This window comes from Coffea arabica, chromosome 9c, assembly GCF_036785885.1.
Source record: "Coffea arabica cultivar ET-39 chromosome 9c, Coffea Arabica ET-39 HiFi, whole genome shotgun sequence".
Classification (NCBI taxonomy): Eukaryota; Viridiplantae; Streptophyta; class Magnoliopsida; order Gentianales; family Rubiaceae; genus Coffea; species Coffea arabica.
Window position 1 is genome coordinate 38,239,975 of NC_092326.1, and position 18,009 is coordinate 38,257,983.

The window sequence follows — 18,009 nt, forward strand, 5'->3', positions numbered from 1 at the left end:
AGGGCTGTAATCGAACCAACCTACCAACGAATAGTTCGATCAAAAACTTAACTCGGACTCGAGTTGATCGAGTTTGAGTATCCAAATACAATACTCGAAGGCTTGTCGAGCCTTATTGAGTTTTATAACTTTAATTCTTTAATATATTATTATTAGGAAATTATCCTTATGTCCAAAAAATAGTTGAATTTACGAAATGTTTCAAGTCGCATGAAAATTTTTAAAGGGCAATAATGTATTTTCATTCAAAAATTGTCAAGAAAATGAAATTCTCTGACGCGAACTCAATAAGGCTCGCATTGACTTGATTCAATGCGAGTCAAGCTCGAATTTTGTGAGCAATCATCGAGCTTGAATTCGACTTCCAATAATACTACTAACTCTAATTCGAGCTCGAACTCGAGCATCCTTCTTGCATTCCATATTCAAGCTCAACTCGATTCGATTACATCTCTAAAATAGAATACTTGTAATAACTCGGACACAAGCTAAGACATCATCCGAAGGAGCTCCTCGATAATAAATAAAGACTCAAGGAAGGGTCATATTTAGTTTAAACATTATATTTGGGGGTTTATAGTGAAATTTCTCAAAAATAGAGCAAAGGTTTATACGTCAACAAGGGTTTAAGCACTCAAACTCTTCCTTCCTTTACTCCTCCCTTCATCTTCCTTCTGGCGTCTGAAAACAACCCTGAGGAAGAGCGGCGCTGAAGGAGAACCCAACAAAACGAGTCTAAAACAGCCTAAATCAGGAATTCAGCTTCCACCCAGTTAAGTTTTGTAATCCCAATTCCTGATTCTTGCTCTTTTGCATATATACTTTTCTAGTTTCTGTATGTGGAAGTTATGCAGTGATAGAACAATTAGGTTATGGATTTAACCAACTTGCTTTTTATTTTATTTTTCAGTAATTTCGAAGAAAAATTAAGATGGGTTCATAAACATATGTTGATTGGATGACCTAAAAAAAGGAAAAATATGGTATAAAAATGGGATCTTTTTTGTTTCAGAGCAAAATGTGCTTTTGATTCTAATTGCTTTTAGTGCATTTTGCAGCTAGAAATCATGATGCGAATAAAAACCCCCACAAAGAAAAGAATCAAAAGGGAGCTAGATAAGCGTGCGCCAAAGCTTGTAAGTTCACTCTTTCTCTATTAGCTAATTAGCTATAGTGGAGGTGGAAAGTTTGATATTTTGGCATAGAGAAATATGGTTTTTTTTTTTGGCTGGTGTTTGGCAGATTGAGACGGGGAAGAAAACTTTGATCCTTCATGGTACAAAAACGAGCAATGTGCTGAATGCTGTATTGGCTGAAATTTATCATCTTAAGAGGGATAATGCTATTAAATATACGAAGAAGAATGATAATGTCAGGCCATTTGAGAGTGGTGGCGAAACTTCTTTGGAGTTCTTCTCACTCAAAACTGATTGCAGTCTCTTTGTGGTGAGTTAGCATAATTATCATTACAGTAAACTATTTTTTTTCAAGTTCGTTGTAATATCTCGTTTATGTGCAAAATAAAGAATTTGTGTCTGGTAGCATGTTGGCCTTCCTTGGTTGTGCATTTGTTCTTTAGGTCATTTCTCGATTTGTGCAAGATGCTCCTTTGACTGATCTGTATTCTGATGGCATGGCCTGTATCACAAATTTCTGTTACTTGTGCACCATAACCTTCATGTACCAAATTGAAGGCCATGACTGATAAGAGAAACTGGGATTTTGCTGTTAATATGGACCTGCATGATAACATTTTGAGAATTTTTATGACTTGGATCCATTTTTAATCTTAGGAACTCTAAACTTCTTGCTGGATTTATTGAATGATTTTTCTACCCCGATCTTGTCTCTAAACTTGAGTTGAGTTTTCACTCACCAAAGAAAAACTTCTAGCTTCTTGTGAATGGATTGAGATATCTTGCATCTGCCATGGATGCAGTCGTAAGTTCTCTTTTTTACTTAAAAGACATTAAGAAGAAAGATGAAATGTCAAGAGTTTGTTGGATCCTTTTCCTGTTTCAGTGTCCAGATATTCTGATTCATGGTTGATTGTAGATTATGAATTCTATATGCATCTGCAAGTATAATTTGCCACTTTCCCATGGTTCTTTCATGCATGTACTGGTCATTGGTTTGGAAGGACAGCTTCTGTTGTCTTGGTTAGAGTCCACCTATGGATCTTTCCAAGTTTGATCTGATAAACTACAAATGCTTCACTGTGTCCCTGCTTCAAAATTAGCCTCTTGTCTGTATACAGTAGCAGCTTGAACCATAATTGCTTTTGGTTTATCATGTCTTCTACTGGTTGGATGGGCTGGGATTGGATTTGTGTAAATTTTATATTAGTGAACATCACTGCCTCTTCAATGTGAAGGGGAAGAAGTCTTGTTTGCTTCACCTTCCACCCACTTTATCCTTCTCTGACTTTGGGAATGATCAACAGATGATATTCTGCTTCTTTCAATCGATTTATTTTCACTTCAGATTGCTGCTTTCAATTTTATAAGGCAATAGCATGGGAAAAAAGGATTGTAATATCCGTACTAAACTTTTCTCAAATTTGCAGTTAACATCTATTGAGAGTTCATTTGTGGATTGTTTTGCAGCTTGGGACTCATTCAAAGAAGCGGCCTAACAATCTTGTTCTTGGAAGAACTTATGATCACCACCTCTATGATCTTGTAGAGGTTGGGGTTGAAAATTTTAAAAGCACGGAGTCATTCTCTTATGATAAGAAATTGGCTCCCCATATTGGATCAAAACCATTGTTTGCATTCATTGGAGAAGGATTTGAAAGTGTTGAAGAGTTGAAGCATCTGAAAGAAGTTTTACTTGATCTTTTCCGGGGAGAGGTCTGTCATTTTACTCTATTTCTATTTACCTTGACAATCAAATTTCAAGGGTAGTACACTGAGCATGCAGCTTATTGCTGTAGGTTGTGAAAAATTTGAATCTTGCTGGCATAGATCGTGTTTATTTGTGCACAGCCGTGTCTCCAACTAAGGTGTTTTTCACGCAATGTGCAATTCGGCTGAAAAAGTCTGGAACCACAGTCCCAAGGATAGAGTTGGTTGAGGTTGGACCTTCCATGGATTTTGTAGTCCGGCGACATCGTCTACCGGATGAAGGAGTGAAGAAACAAGCTATGAAAACTGCTCCTGAGTCAACAAAGAAGAAGGTTTGAATCGTATATCTGCCTTTTGCTGGATTTCTTTTACATTCATTCCTTAATCCTTAAATCTGTGGGTCAATTTCAGGAGAAGAATGTTAAGGGTGATGTGATAGAGGGTAAAGTTGGGAAGATATACATACCAGATCAAAAGGTAAGGGACAACTGTCTTTTCGGTCTTTTTATCACTCTCTGAGATATTAGATCTGTTCTCAGTTAATTCTGCTTGTCCGAAGCAGGTAGAAAGGGTGATTAACGAAAATCCATTATGAAAATTGAGAGCATGCTTTCCCTGAAAGTTCTATAATGATGAAAGCAGTTTTGAGAAGCATTTCATGGATTGCTTCTCAGAATCAACCTTTTCCAGGTTAAAATAAGTTTAAATAAGAAGCATAATGCAAGTGAGGAACCTCAAAGTTATCATACTGAAAAGAGCTATAGCCGAGCGGATAAGTGCATGAGCTTGTCTTACTGGATTAGCTACCTGCACGCTATGATTTTATACCATGCGTGATTTTTCTATGCCAAAATGGATATTGCAGCTGCTGCGCCTAAATAATTCTTACAGCCTTTTTCCTGTCTTTATATCAGGACATGACTTAGCCACGTTGCCATGTTTTTCTGCTATGCTTTGCATAACCTCATATTCACGCCATCAATTCTTTTTGTAGGTTGGTAGTGTTCCTCTGCCAAATACAGCAAAGGGAGTGAAAAGGGAGCGCAGGGAAGCTAAGATGAATAACAAGGCTCATGAACCTGCAGAAAAGAAACATAAGGAGGATAGTGATTGAGGTTTTACTGATTGTGCTCACAGGAAGGAGAGCTCCTCACTCGATTTTGGACAAGTTCCTGCTTAAGCTGGAGAAAGTCAGGATGGCTGGAGTGGAGGACCTTGCAAAGCTTAAAAAGAAAATGTAGTGTAGCCCAACAAAAAACTCTGCTGATGATTGGGCAACAGCATGATTTTTATACTTTTGCTGCCGGAATACTCTTTCTTTTTTTTTTTTTTGGGAACAAAGATAAAATGTACCTCTCTTTGTTCATTTTGTATTCTGTACTTTATGTTGCATTATTACAAATCCTGATTGAAATGTGATCTAAATTAATTGAGTGATAACGCCCCGTTGGATAATTGAGTTTTGGGGCCTAATTTCTGATTTTTCATGTTACTCAGAATTCAGAATACATCGTGGCCTGCACTGATGCGGTACTAGCCCTGCGAATCCTTTCAAAAATTTGACAATATCAATGATAATACTCAAGCATGAATACAACCTCCGTTGTAGTCTAGGTGGTTAGGATACTCGGCTCTCACCCGAGAGACCCGGGTTCAAGTCCCGGCAACGGAACCTTTTTTGTTAACCTTTTTTGCCTTAGTGGATCAGTGAACCATATATTCTTGTGTCCCAGAACCATTTCATCTTACTTTTTTTTATCATTCTCGGTGGTGCTTTTATTCATTTGTTTTTGTTTTTTTGGTGAGCCAAATGTTGTACTTATCCCTGAACATGTATAAACATTGTTCTCCCCCCCCCCCCCTCCCAAACCGACAAAAAAAAAAAAACAAGAATTTATGTTCACCCCAAAACAGGGTTAAGAATTTATGTTCACCCCAAAACAGGGTTAAGACTTCTCTGAATGCTTCAAGGAAAAAGAAAAAACTGATGCTAAGGCTTATATTGGTGTAAATCAACCCAATGAAGTAGTCAATGCCCCATAATTTCTTGAATTAAAGACACGTTCAGCAAGTGAAAACTAGAGCAGCAGCAGCAGCAAGATGCAATAGTTTTGTTTAGAGAAATTTCTTCAAACTTTTGGTGCTTTCTAACCTCATGAAAAGCATATAGTTTTGTGATAGATACATATGTTTGAGAAAAAGGTTAGAAGATTTTGATGAAAAAAAAAAAAAAAAGGGGAGGTACTCCGACGTTGATGGATGCCTCCATCAGTTGCTGAGTTGGTTGGAAGTTGCCTCGGGCTTATAAGAAGTCCCACATCGCCAATTTGATGAAGGTGAGAGGAGCTGGGAGGCCTATAAAAGGGACGCAGGCCGGTGACGAATCCCTCACGGAGCTGCGTGGTGAGCACAGAGCGAACTATTCTTTCGCCTTTTACTAAAGAATACCGTGTGCTCGCCACAATAAGCAGCATACGCCTATTTTTGGAGGGTGCTTTTGCTAAAAAGGCCCCTACAGTTTTAAGTTTAAATATTATAACAAATAAATTTGAAACTTTTTTGGTTGTATCTTTTTCTTATTTTCAATAGTTAAAAATAATCAATTATATGTATTTTTTTTTGTTTCTGTCCTATTGTATGTGTTAATTGTGGTAGTACTCAAAAGGTCTCCAATATAATGACATGTATGCGTTAGCTAAATCTAAATTAATCGGAGCATAAAACTACTCAAAAGCAATAGGATCATAATAATATATATAGCTTAGGGTTTTTATGTGTAATTATAAGCTTTAGTTGGTTTTTATGTGCAAATAATTAGTTGCTAGATTATATATGCATTTCATTGTGACACGCACATAGGTTTTCTCATGCCGTATAATTTTTCACAAATTACAAACAGTAAAAATAAAGAAATAAATAAATTACAACTAGAATAAAATTATAAGTAGAAGTTAAACTATTATTATAGGCATACAAAAGGGCATGAGAAGGAAAGAGAAAGGAAATAGTGACGAGACAAAAAGGCAAAAAGAAAAAAAAATGGAAAAAGAAAGAAAGTAGTATAAAAGAAAAAAAGTAGAATTTCGTACAAGCACAATTGGCCATTTGCTACCAATTGAAGATTGCCGGAGGAGGTTGTTGTATTAACTTAGTTGTCTTGTAAAGTCACATCCATTTGGAAAAAAAAATGAGAACTATAACATGTTGATTTTAGGAAAGCTGATCTACTCCTGCATTAGATTAACTTAAAAAAGGAAAGGGGAAAAGAAAAAACCATTCATGCTTTTTTTTTTTTTTTCGGAGACGACAACAGTTGTATAACCTAATCTATTCTACACTAAGGGGGAGGGGCAGACCTAAGGAGGTTCAGGGATAACTCGGAGGGGACTGAACCACCACCGGACCAAACAGGTGCACAACACACTCGCCTGGATTTTTTGAAGCAAACCACTTAAATGTGACATTTTGATGAAAGGCAAGGTTTCTCCCAAGATTTGAACCCTGCCTCCCACCCCACCAAACTAGGTGGTGGCCACCACCCCACCATTCATGCTTGAAAGATGCTACTTATAAATTTAGACAGGAGTTTTACTGGGGAAACACATTTCCTCTCTTTAATTTTTCCAACCCTTTACTGTTAAGCAAAAGTGGTCTACACATGGCTGAGCCTTGGAAGGCTAACATTTTGGGGGTCCCAAGGTTTTTCTGGTTTTGGGGAAGGTGAGGTTATATCATATATGTACTATGTGGTAGTGTCAGGGGTAGTTCTAGACTTCTAGTGTTCTACTGTCATGCTGAGCATTATTTTGTAAGTTTTGTTGTATTTAGTATTTCTTTCGGTTGAGAATTTAGTGCTGAAATTTTGGTAGGAGCTTTCTGACTTGGGATTGCTTAGCTTCTACTTTTGGTTGAACCAAAATTTTCCCTTGGGTTTCATAGGCCCCTCACCCTTTAGTCATCACTGTCAAATAAATAATCATAGTTGCAATTTTTTCTTCATTTTGACTCAAGAAACATTATTATGATGTGATTCTAGAGGTCCAACGCATCTTAGTTTAATGGATGATGACTTAAAATTGTTAACTGCATTCAACATAAATTGTTGAAGTAGTTAAGCTTTCATTTTCCATAGTCTTGGCATGTCAACCCTAACCACAAAAAAAAAAAAAAAAAAAGAAGTCTTGGCATGTCAACCATATCAATATCTGAAAAATGGAATCTGATAATCTTCATGAGAACCTTCTAAATACTGATTGGATCTTTTACCTAGGGAAGGTATTTTTTTCATCTGGAATCTTATGTTACATGTAGAATAAAGATATATATGAACGTCATCACCTAGTACGTTAAAGGACAGAAAGCTCTCTATCATTTCAAGGTATTTTAGGGTTAGGTTGTCCTTCAAAAGTAGCTATCGTGTATCATTTCCATATTTTGGCCTTTGCTTCCTAACTAATCCAATTTTCTTTAATCAATCCTAGTTAGCTTTGTGCAACTAATTAGTGATTAAAGCACGCTCAACATTAAAAAGAAAAATAATAATAAAGTCCACTCAACGTATGAGCAACATATACATACATACATACGTAATTACTAGTAATTTGGTAAAGGGTTTTCAATGTGAACATTGATGAAGGGGTCAGCCTAATTGCATGATCCTCACAAGTCCTCCAAGTTAAAGCAATATAATTCAGAAGAGGTCAATATAATTCACCCTTTAAAATATGTTTCCAACGTTGCTGATTCTTTAGGAATATAAATGTTTACCGTCTTGTTTCATGTATGGACTCTCATAGTCAGATACTTGCTCAAAATTCCAAGACCCTTTGGAGCTTTTGAAAAATCAAGTCAAGAACAAGAATGTGCTCTTGTTTTTCAGAAGGGGTAAATTTAGAGATCAGGATTCAAGAACGAAGGATAATATGCAGGGTAACAGCAACAAAAGTTGCAGTTTTCCGTTCTCGGATGAAGAAATGATACACATTAGGCTAGTTGAAGAAATGACACAATTATATGGTAAAAAGCTCAATCTATTTCACTTGTAATAGATTAATTAATGCTTAATTTCCTCAACCCTACTCACAATTCTTCATGCAAGAGCTGAGGAATCTTCTGAAAAAAAAAAAAAAACCAAGGCAAATTAGCTTGTATGTGTTTGCCCTTGATCCACCAAGACAAAAACAGTGGCTTGTACTGGGACATCCGATTCAATCAAAACATTGTTGTTAGATACATTTCTGAGAGCATGGTTAGGGAAGGCTCTGCCACTTGTGCTCAAGGTATACTGTACATAGTTGACAAAATCAGGAAACAGAAGAATTGGGTTGAAATCCACAGTCCAAGAAGTGCCACTTCCTTGCACAGCCCTTCTTGCTACTGTTGCCTTAAGGTTCATCCCCTCCACATTATTCCGGTCGACAACAACATGATGAATTTGCTTAAAAGGGCCATTCTTTTGATCCAATTGAACAATGTCAATCCCCTTACCGGAGCCAGCAAACATGTTGTCCACAATGTTCACTCCTTTTACTAATCCTTTTATCGATTTCAGGAGAACGAACGCATCACCAAGAAAGAAGCAATTCACGACATCCAGTTGAACAGGGTCCTCTGCTACAATCCCTGTGAAATCAAAGTAAGAATGCACGATCCTGATTTGTGTTAAACCTGGCAATTTTAGGTAAATTCCGGTGCCACCAAAGCCGGTGGCCTTATTATAGCAATGTACCCCAGAGATTGTGTTGGCTTGGCCTGAAATCATAATTCCAGTTGCAGCAGAAAAGATTACCACATCTGTGACAGCATTGTCATTTCCCATCAGGCCAATTCCTGTGCCTGAGAAATCTCTTTCCTTAGGATCACCACCAGCAGTTATGCGTTGCCCAAGATAGCAATTCCTGATATAGGTTTCATGACCATCTTGTACTAAAATACCATATGTGGTGAAATGTGTTATGTAGCAATTGTCAATGCTTGTCCTAAGTGAGTTCACAACTTGAATGCCTCCACCCCGGAAGCTAGAGTCCAGCAATAGATCTCTCAGAGTTACAAATTCATGGTTGAATGCACCATTTTTGTTGGTTGCTGATAATTCAATCAAATATCTGTCACCTGGGAAAGTATCTGATGCCTTCAATGTTCCTCCGTGTATCTGTCTCAAACAACGATGTCAAATTTAATACCTAGTCAGGGGAAACACGGACACATGTCCAAACGTGTGACATATGAGTTACTGGCTGAGAAAGTAGTTGCAGCAAATGCATTGATTCAACTTTCAAGGGTTGTTGAAAATATTAAAAGATCTTAAAAAGAACAATGTTAATGGAATGACTTCATGGTTTTAAAGCTGGCATGCAGATTCTTTGATTTGGTAAAAGCATTTACCCAATCTAACTGATCTATCTAGCCCTTAACTACTCTTGCATAAAAAAAGAAAATCCACAAAAGGGGCCAAACCTGAATCCACTATTGTTTACTCATTTTGTTGTCATCAATAAAAAATCAGACACCTGGTATGTCTCGGTCATATCTAAACAGAAGCAATAGTGGGATTTTATTACTTGGAATTGTTACTTGGGAACAAGACAGCAAGAAAGTTCACTTTACAGTACTATTCATTTTCCATTTTGATGGTGCCAAAGGAACACAATTTTGCAAAATCCAAGAAGAATGATTCCAAGACTGACTCTTGAATCATCTTTTATGTCACTATAATTGAATTAGTACTACTACTTTAACATACTTCAAAAATCTTTAGAATGGAGCACCTTGAATTATGCTCATGTACTAAGTGGACCACTAAGTCTATGGGTTCCCCTGCTTGGTTGTACATTTCTCATTAGCCGATTGAAATTCAACCAAGTATTTCACCTTTTTCTCATCTGCAGTACTCTAAATTTTTGTTTGTGTGTGTGTGTGTGTTATTTAAGGAGAGAGAGAGAGAGAGAGAAAAAAAAAAAAAAAAAAAAAAGAACTTGCCGCAAATTTAGGGTGATTTACATTGGCATGTCAATTTTCCTTCACAATGGGATTGCAATACTTGAATTATAATGTATGAATTACTACTTCATACTAAGATTTTTCAAAGTCATCGGTTCGGTAGCATTGGACTTCCGCCGGCAGAAAAATTTACCAAGAACAGGACGAAGACCGAATTAAACAAGGTACAAAAAGAAGCACTTGCATACCACGAGATTACCCCGGCCGGCCAACAGCTGTAGAGGGCGGCTAATCAAGTAATTTCCGCCTTCAAGGCTAATCTGTGCACCACCGAGATTAACAATCCCAGTAATCAAGAACCCATTACTTGGACCTTGAAGTGCATCAGATATTGCACTCAGAATTGCATCTGTACTATCTGTTTTCCCTGTTGGGTCTGCCCCATATGATGTAACATTGTATACATTTGGCCTCGGCGTAACCTACAAAAGTAAGAAAGATTCAAAAAATGCGACAAAATTTATGATCAAGAAAGCCATGTTCAGGTAAAATCAAGAAACCAATTTAAAGAAAATGCCAAAGATTTTAATAGAAATAATACTCACTAGAGGGGCTGGAGCTGATACATATGGTGCCGGAGCTGGTGCTGGTGAAGGAGAAGATATTAATGAATCACGCTGCAAGAAAGAAGCCTTGAAACCTTGCATTTGCCGCATTTGATCGAGGTAATTTTGTTCCAAGAATCGAGTTTCTATTGGGAAAGTGTTTTTTCCATGCAAATGAGGATCGATACTAAGAACCAAACAAGCCAAACTCATTGTGAGAAACAAGGCCAGGGCTCTTCTTGAAGTTTCCATTTCTCTGTTCCCAAGTCGATTCTCGGAGCTGTGATCATATGAAAGAAAGCAGCTGGTTCTGAACTCAACTTTATCAGGGGAATTAAAAAGGGGTGCCAGAGAAAATACCAATTTGAAAGTTTATAAGAAAATGGTTCGTACAAATTACACCAGAGGAGAGCAGAGGGAACAGGAAAGAAAGGAGGTGGGGGGGGGTTTGGCTTTTTGATGCTTGCTTTGCTATTTATACTTGTTTGAATTGGGAGTTAGGACATGCAATGGGCCAATGGCCAGGAAAACTATAGGAAGTTCTGAATTCCTTATTCTTCTTCTCGTCGTTAACTCAAGTGCCCTGACAGAAAAGTAAGCAGTCACCAACTTCTTACTTTAGGCATCATAGAATATAGCTAACTAGTTTGACATTAGTGTGAAAGGTATTTTTCCTAGCCAAGACTGCGAAGAGAAAAAGGGATTCTTTTCCAAAAAAAAAATGAAAAAGAGAGAGAGAGAGAGGAATTAGTATATCAAATCAGGCAAAAGAAAGTTGCTATCTTTTCGTTGGATTCATTCATGTAAAGTACTCTTTTTTGATTGGTTGATGGGACTTATTTGATTGATTGTGAAGTAACAGAAGGAATTCGTCATGTTTAAGTTTCTTTTTCCTACTGTGTTGATTGGGGTTGGACAACCTGTGCTCAATGGTTGGATGCTTTGTCCCAGATTTTGGGGTTCAATTTCAGACTACCATACATATAGGAGGCGTCTGGTTTGTATTTTGGAGTCGCCATTTTTGGCATGCTATAACATATAACAGTTCTAGGAGCCAACAGCCCAAGTCACCATTTTGGTAACCAAGTCTTGGGAAGCCCTTGACCTCCCGCTAAATTTGCCACTTAATTATGGTTGCTATCTTTGGGTGTATTTTTTCAACGGACAGAGTAGATTATATAACTGTTATTGTTACGATAAAAAAAATAACATATAACAGTTCAATTTTGGGCATACTATATCATATGGCCTACCATAAACCAGGGCTTTATTCTTTTTTTCTTAAGGGTTTTTCTAAATAAGGCATCTGTTAACACATCTACATTTCATTCAACCTATCATATATATACACACACACACATTAGCAATTACTACTTTCTCTTATATTTATATATTTTCTCTAATTAATTCCCTTCCATTTATATATTTTTTCTAATTAATCTTATATTTCTAAAAATTTAACATCTGAAATACATCTTAATAATCACACTTGATACTACAAGTTTGATTACAAAACAGGGCCACTGCCCTACTATCTTCTTAGGCACGTTCGTTTAGCCACAGGAAGAAGTTCATCTCCCATCTAACATCATGCACAAGAGCTTTACAGCAAATTGTGCCAGTTTGTGAGCAATTTTGTTACCTTATTCTATGGACGAAGAGAAAGAACATCGTTCAATCCACTCAAGGTGCTAATATCCTCGAGAATAGTATGGTACCGTTGCGTTGCGTATTCAGTTTGAAAGTTATAACACTTTTATTCTTACAAACAACAAAAAGTATAAATATATTTAATTTTGAAACTTATTCCTACTTCTCGTTTACCTAAACATCCCTCAAAATTTGATTATGTTGCTTTATGACCCTCTCAACATATGCAGCTTTATGGCTATTAAAATTGCAATATCCATTACCTAAACACAGAAACAGGGAGTGAATTGCTCCTTGACATGTGAGTTGTGAAAAGAGTAAAATTTCACCGATCGAGACTGTTGGGTATTGTGTGTGTGGTGGGTGTGTGTTTGTTTAAATTTTGTGGGTGTGTGTGGGGGTTACTTATCGATTTCGATAAAAAAAAAACAAATAATCCATTCAGTTGGTGAGAGTGTTCGCCGCGGGAGGCGGGATTAGGGCATCCTATTTCATATCGAAAGATCGTGGGGTCTTTATTCAAAGTTTAAAATTCACAGAAATCCTGTTCAGTTATCAATTGGCTGAATAGTAGTTCTTTGTGAGTCCCTTAGATTGCTTTCGGACCGTTCTCAACCAAAAAAGAAAAAAAGATGAGGGAAAATGTGAGACTCTTTATTGCTGGTAATCAATGTTGGTGATGCGTGCAGCGAGCAGGAAGCAATAAACTAATGGCTCAGATTATAAAGTAGTGATGTGAACGAAATGCAGTTAGGGAATCATCTAAAGTGCATTTGTCTCGTTTTTTAAACTGCATTTAACATTGGTAGCACGTGGGAAAATGTGAGACTCTTTATTGCTGGTAATCAATCAATGTTGGTGATGCGTGCAGCGAGCAGGAAGCAATAAACTAACGGCTCAGACTATAAAGTAGTGATGTGAACGAAATGCAGTTAGGGACTCATCTAAAGTCCATTTGTCTCGTTTTTTAAACTGCATTGAACATTGGCAGCACGTTTATGACGTAAACGAGTCGAGTCGAGTCAAATACTCTAACGTTTAAGTTTGTTTAATTATTTTAATAAATTTAAAATTTTATTTAAATTTAACTTGTTTATTTGTCAAATTGAACTTTCAACGAGTTTTTTGTTAAGTTTAAATGTTAACGAACATGAAACAATTTTACTCAATCGAACTAGATTCGAGTAACTTAATTTATTTTTCAGCCTTGCACATTTGTCCAAAGAGTTTACCTAAAACAATCGATTGAAAATTACAACAACTTTAAACGATGAATACAAATATGAGAATCCATAAAATAAAATCAAGGATGTGAGCCAGTCATCTTTTAGCTTATTTCTGTCACTTAAGTTTGTACTATATCACTTGGTATAGGATTTTCAATCGCTCTTTATAAGTAGAATCCGTCCAAAACGTACAATTTTTCTTTTTTTTTTTTTAGTGAAAACTTGTCCAAAATGTTTTGTTTTACCATAAGACTTGTCTAACCAGAAGAATGTGTAGTGTACTACCGGTTAAAGTTCGGGTTGGGAAAATTAATTGGGGTTGGAATTTAACCAAGAGTCGTGTTCAAATAAGGATATGAAAATTAATAGGCACAAGGTTTCTCGAGTTCTGCAAGGGTAGACATAGAGATTAGAGGCTATTCAGCCTAACATATTTGCCTAAGAAATACTCCCTCCGTTCCTTATTAGATGGCCTGAATAACTAATTCTCTTAGATTAAGAAAGTTGGTTATTTTCTAAAAGTCAACAAAAGTTTAACTTTGCTTCTCAAAATTACCCTTTATCTCTCTTCATCTCTTCAACTACTTTTATTGTTAATGCTACAAATACTGCATTTAATTATTTAGAGTTCCAATTCAAGAAAGTTGAAAGGGTAAGCAAGGGTAAATTTGGAAAAAAGTTCATAAATGCTTTCTTGATATCATAAAATGACAGATAAAAAGAAACAATGGATTAGGACATCTAATAAGGAACGGAGGGAGTATAATGAAACAAGCTTTGCTTTGATTTGGTAACATTAATATTGTACATTTGAAACTAAAGGACAATTACCATTTACCACTACATTTTTCTTTTTTTGTTTCTCTCTTCCATTTCGTTCGTCCCAATTGCGTAACAGTCCAAAACTCCAAAAAATGATACTATAATAGAAACCAATCAAATTGATCAAAATATCATAAAGTCTATAAGATTCAATTGACACCTTCATAAAGAAGTGAATTAATTGTCCGTCACTAGGCAAAACAGAATACATTGCATTCCGCAACTAAAGCCATTTTTCTTGAGTGACCTTTATTGCTTCCATTTCTACAAGTCATGCTACGTCTAAAACACTTCTATTGGTCAATCGTTTAAGCAATTGGATGATCCTTCATAGGGTAAAGAAAATAATACTTGCAATAATGAGAGAGCAAAGGGAAAAAAAAAAAATTTTTTTGGGGAAGCTTCTTCACCGTTCTTTCCATTTTCTTTTGAGTGAATGACGAAAATGGTCGCTAAACTATTTAAAATAGCACAGTTCGATCATCAAACATCTTTTTTTTTTTTTTTGGTTAAAAAAATCACTCAACTCCTTAAAATGGACCTTTTAAGTCATATCGTCCAATCTAGCTGGTAAACCAATTAGAAAGAACCACATTTGACCTGCTATTATAGATTTTTAAGGCTAAAAATGTCCTAAATTATAGGTTATTTCCAGTTAATTCAGTAGAAAATGATTCAAAAGGCCTGTTTTCTAACTTTTAAGGAGTTGAAAAACTTTTTTGCTACAAAGAAAGTTTAATGACTGGACCGTACTATTTTAGATCGTTTAATGCACTGCATTTTGTCCATGCCTAAGGATATCAGTATATATATACATGTTTGCATTTTAAGCCACAATTTTGGCTGAATAGCATCTATTGAATGTCATTTTAGGATTGGTCAAATATGTTAGCCTAAATTAATTGGCAATTAGAGTAGGACAGCGGGCCTTCCGCAGCCGACTGCCATTCATGATTCATTGATTGTTTTGGTCAAGGAATTCCCCTAAGTTTTAACTGCTTCTAGGTCGGTTAAGAAAGCCAATCTCCCATGCAAAAAAAAAAGTTACCTACTTTTGCTTCTTTATCTAAACCACACAAATTTTGTAGCATATGGCCTATGCATATGAATTCCAAATTCTTCTGGCCTATGGCAAGGTTATAAAGACAAAAGCAACACTAAGGAAAAAGAAAAGTCGAAAAGAATTTGGAATTCATATGCATGGGGCTGAATTTGTAGTGATTTTACATCAATTTACACCCCTAATTGACAGTCCTAAGGTAACCTACTTATACAAAAACTAGAAGAAAGTTAAAAATTACTATAGTGCATGATAAGTACCTACCAAGAAAATTATGAAGTACACTTGGCTTGAAAATACCCATCTCAAGTGATGATTTTCCAAATTCACTCGGCCATGTTTTTGAAAGGGTGACGGTCACATTTGCCAAATGCGACCGGAAATTTCAATATTTTCTACTTAATTTTAATAATTTTGGTTCATTTGCAAAAGGGTTTTTTTTTTTTAAAAAAAAAAACTAGCATTCAATAGGTATTTGTTAAGATACTTAAATTACAGGAAATTTAGCGTGTGAACGAACGTACACACTAATAATTATTACACTACCTTTCAGATAAAAGCTTTCCCTATTTAACTTTTGGATTTCCAAATATCAATGGCTAAACGACATTTTAATTAGTGCCAATTGGACACTTTATAAAAATGACCACAACAAGTCAACAGTAATAAATAATAATTGTAAGATGAAGCTGGAATATGAAAACTTGCAATAAAATGATAACAATCATAAGCAAAAATTATTCAAAGCATCTCTTACATTTCGCCAAATGAATTTGTTTGTCATTCACTTTCAAAATATTAACTTTTCATTTCTTATAAATTCAAGTTAGCAAAATTTCGTCCCAACCTAAGTTTCTGATAATTTTTTAAGCCAAAATCACCATATGACCTACAAGAAATCATTTTTTATGCACAAAAAGGTTGGATTCCATTTTTAGGGTAGCAAAAATTTGTGTGGATTGGATTCCATCCCACCTTTTTAAAGAAAAAAATAAATATGGTTCAGATCATATCTTAATTTTTTAAGGACAAAAATAAATATGGATTGAGTTACTTGTTTAATTACGAATAGATTCTAACCTTTTCGCTCCAAAAAAATGACTATATAGAGGTCATGTGATGGATTCAGAGTAAAATATGATCGAAAATCTAAATTGGGATAAAATTTTACCAATTTAATTGTATAAGAGATGTAAAAATACTATTTTGAAAGTGAGTGATAAAATAATTCATGGACCAAATTGCAAGAACGTTTTAAACGATTTGTCCGAATCACAAAAGTAACAGAGTGCGCGTGCGGACATCTTGGGCTATTAAATCGAATGCCACATTCATATCAACAAATGACAAACGGTGCCCGGCTAGAAGGAATACAACCATCTTGGGCTCTATCTATGGTAGCCTTACAAGTAATTGATAGCCCGGTGACGAGTCGCTAAAAGTGAATGCATCCCGAGGATAAGGCCCACCCAAGATTAGCCAAAACCCAATGAAATCCCCCAAGCCAAAACTGAAGATTAATCATGCAATAATTGTTAGATACTCTATTATTTTCAATTTGTGTTTTGTAATTTAATCCAAGATTTTCGAAGTTGCGTGTCTTTGTAATTCCTGTCTCCAACAGAATAAAAAAAGAAAAAAAATTTAATTAAAGGCACTTACTCTTATTTCTAGGGAAGTAAAACTTTCAGGAAACCATTAGATCTTGTTATTTTCAGTTTGTGTTTTATGATTTCATCTAAGAAACCGTACAATTGGCAATGAAACCTACAAATTTTGCATCATGTATTCCAAAATTTTGAAAAAAAAAAAGATGATATTTCTTTTGGACCAACAAATTGGGACAGTTAAATGTGTAATACAACAAATGGGGTCGTAAAAATATTCTGATTTAGGAAAAAAAAAATCTTCGGAAAACAAAAGGTTGAATTTATGTTTTTCAATTTAAGAGACGAGAAATAGGGCGCGGCAAGCCACGCTTGAGTAAAACTTAGACAACGCTAGTGCCAAAAATCATAGATCTAAGGGTAAATTTCAAGCCATGATTCAGTGCTTTTTCACATAATTTTCTTACGGTTTCGTACCTATATATAATCTCCTTGTGATTTAAATTAAAGTATCAAAATGACGAAAATATGTCTTACAACAGAACTAGTTCTAGTATCAAAATTAGGACGGAGTCAAAGCACTCGCAATAAATGGGGTCAAATTTTAGTATAATAAAACTTATTTTTTTGTAAAAAAAAAAAAAAAAACTACTAATATTACATAGAGATTATAATTTTACCCTACGAGTACTCATTTTCTTGAAGTATTGCAAAACTAATTCATTATGAATTTTGTTAAATACATCTTTTCCAATGCAAGTAATTGAAGCTCTTGATTTTTTAAAAATAATTTGTGAACTGCCATCAATTTGATCTTCTACGGGTTTCTTTTAAAAAATTTATCTTTACCTATTATAAATAAAAATCATAATAACTTAATTTCGTGTTATAAATAAAAAATTAACCATCCACTTGAAAATTTCTTGTTTTTTGAAAAAATTAGTTTGAAGAATTGGTTTTCCCACTCCACTCAAGAAAGATCATCCCTTATTTTTGGAACCTTTGGAAGAATTTATTTCCATAAATAACTTGAAATAAATTTAAAATTATTGTGATGGTAAGTATTATGAATTTTCAATTGTTTGGGGTCAATGTATATAGAAAAGAGAATATGGTAAAATTTAGTGGGCCAAATAAGATACAACTTTAAAATATTCTAAATTTTCTAAGCCTAAAAACTAATTTTTCCAAAGTTAAGTGGGGTCAATTAACCCCACTTGCTTGCACGTGCCTCCGCCACTAATCAAAATTATC

The 18,009-nt window shown here is 35.4% G+C and overlaps 2 protein-coding genes and 2 non-coding genes across 4 annotated transcripts; 3 read left to right on the forward strand and 1 right to left on the reverse strand.

The window, feature by feature from the left end:
- The first annotated feature begins 613 nt into the window (after window positions 1-613).
- Window positions 614-4,286, forward strand: LOC113707830 (ribosome production factor 2 homolog). The gene is made up of 7 exons (XM_027230161.2): window positions 614-772; window positions 1,059-1,136; window positions 1,243-1,446; window positions 2,607-2,852; window positions 2,936-3,178; window positions 3,258-3,323; window positions 3,841-4,286. Exons 2-7 carry the CDS (start codon window positions 1,068-1,070, stop codon window positions 3,958-3,960), a joined length of 948 nt encoding a protein of 315 aa, XP_027085962.1. The 5' UTR covers window positions 614-772; window positions 1,059-1,067; the 3' UTR covers window positions 3,961-4,286.
- A 159-nt stretch (window positions 4,287-4,445) lies between these two features.
- Window positions 4,446-4,518, forward strand: TRNAE-CUC (transfer RNA glutamic acid (anticodon CUC)). Its single transcript has one exon. It is a non-coding gene; the product is annotated as a tRNA-Glu (tRNA).
- A 722-nt stretch (window positions 4,519-5,240) lies between these two features.
- Window positions 5,241-5,357, forward strand: LOC113709152 (U5 spliceosomal RNA). The gene has a single exon (XR_003452575.1). It is a non-coding gene; the product is annotated as a U5 spliceosomal RNA (small nuclear RNA).
- A 2,520-nt stretch (window positions 5,358-7,877) lies between these two features.
- LOC113708007 (polygalacturonase QRT3-like) lies at window positions 7,878-10,973 on the reverse strand. Its single transcript, XM_027230433.2, has 3 exons — window positions 10,391-10,973; window positions 10,034-10,267; window positions 7,878-8,997 (listed from the first exon to the last, which is right to left on the reverse strand). Exons 1-3 carry the CDS (start codon window positions 10,640-10,642, stop codon window positions 7,987-7,989), a joined length of 1,497 nt encoding a protein of 498 aa, XP_027086234.2. The 5' UTR covers window positions 10,643-10,973; the 3' UTR covers window positions 7,878-7,986.
- Between the last annotated feature and the right edge of the window lie 7,036 nt (window positions 10,974-18,009).

What these genes read in the sequence shown, in the direction of transcription:
- LOC113707830 (XM_027230161.2), top strand. Translation starts at nt 1,068, where the DNA reads ATGATGCGAATAAAAACCCCCACAAAGAAAAGAATCAAAAGGGAGCTA. An exon ending in TTGATCTTTTCCGGGGAGAG is followed by an intron (nt 2,853 to 2,935) that starts GTCTGTCATTTT and finishes TTATTGCTGTAG; the next exon opens with GTTGTGAAAAATTTGAATCT. An exon ending in CTGAGTCAACAAAGAAGAAG is followed by an intron (nt 3,179 to 3,257) that starts GTTTGAATCGTA and finishes GGTCAATTTCAG; the next exon opens with GAGAAGAATGTTAAGGGTGA.
- LOC113708007 (XM_027230433.2), bottom strand. Translation starts at nt 10,642, where the DNA reads ATGGAAACTTCAAGAAGAGCCCTGGCCTTGTTTCTCACAATGAGTTTG. An exon ending in TATCAGCTCCAGCCCCTCTA is followed by an intron (nt 10,268 to 10,390) that starts GTGAGTATTATT and finishes TTACTTTTGTAG; the next exon opens with GTTACGCCGAGGCCAAATGT. An exon ending in CCGGCCGGGGTAATCTCGTG is followed by an intron (nt 8,998 to 10,033) that starts GTATGCAAGTGC and finishes TGTTTGAGACAG; the next exon opens with ATACACGGAGGAACATTGAA.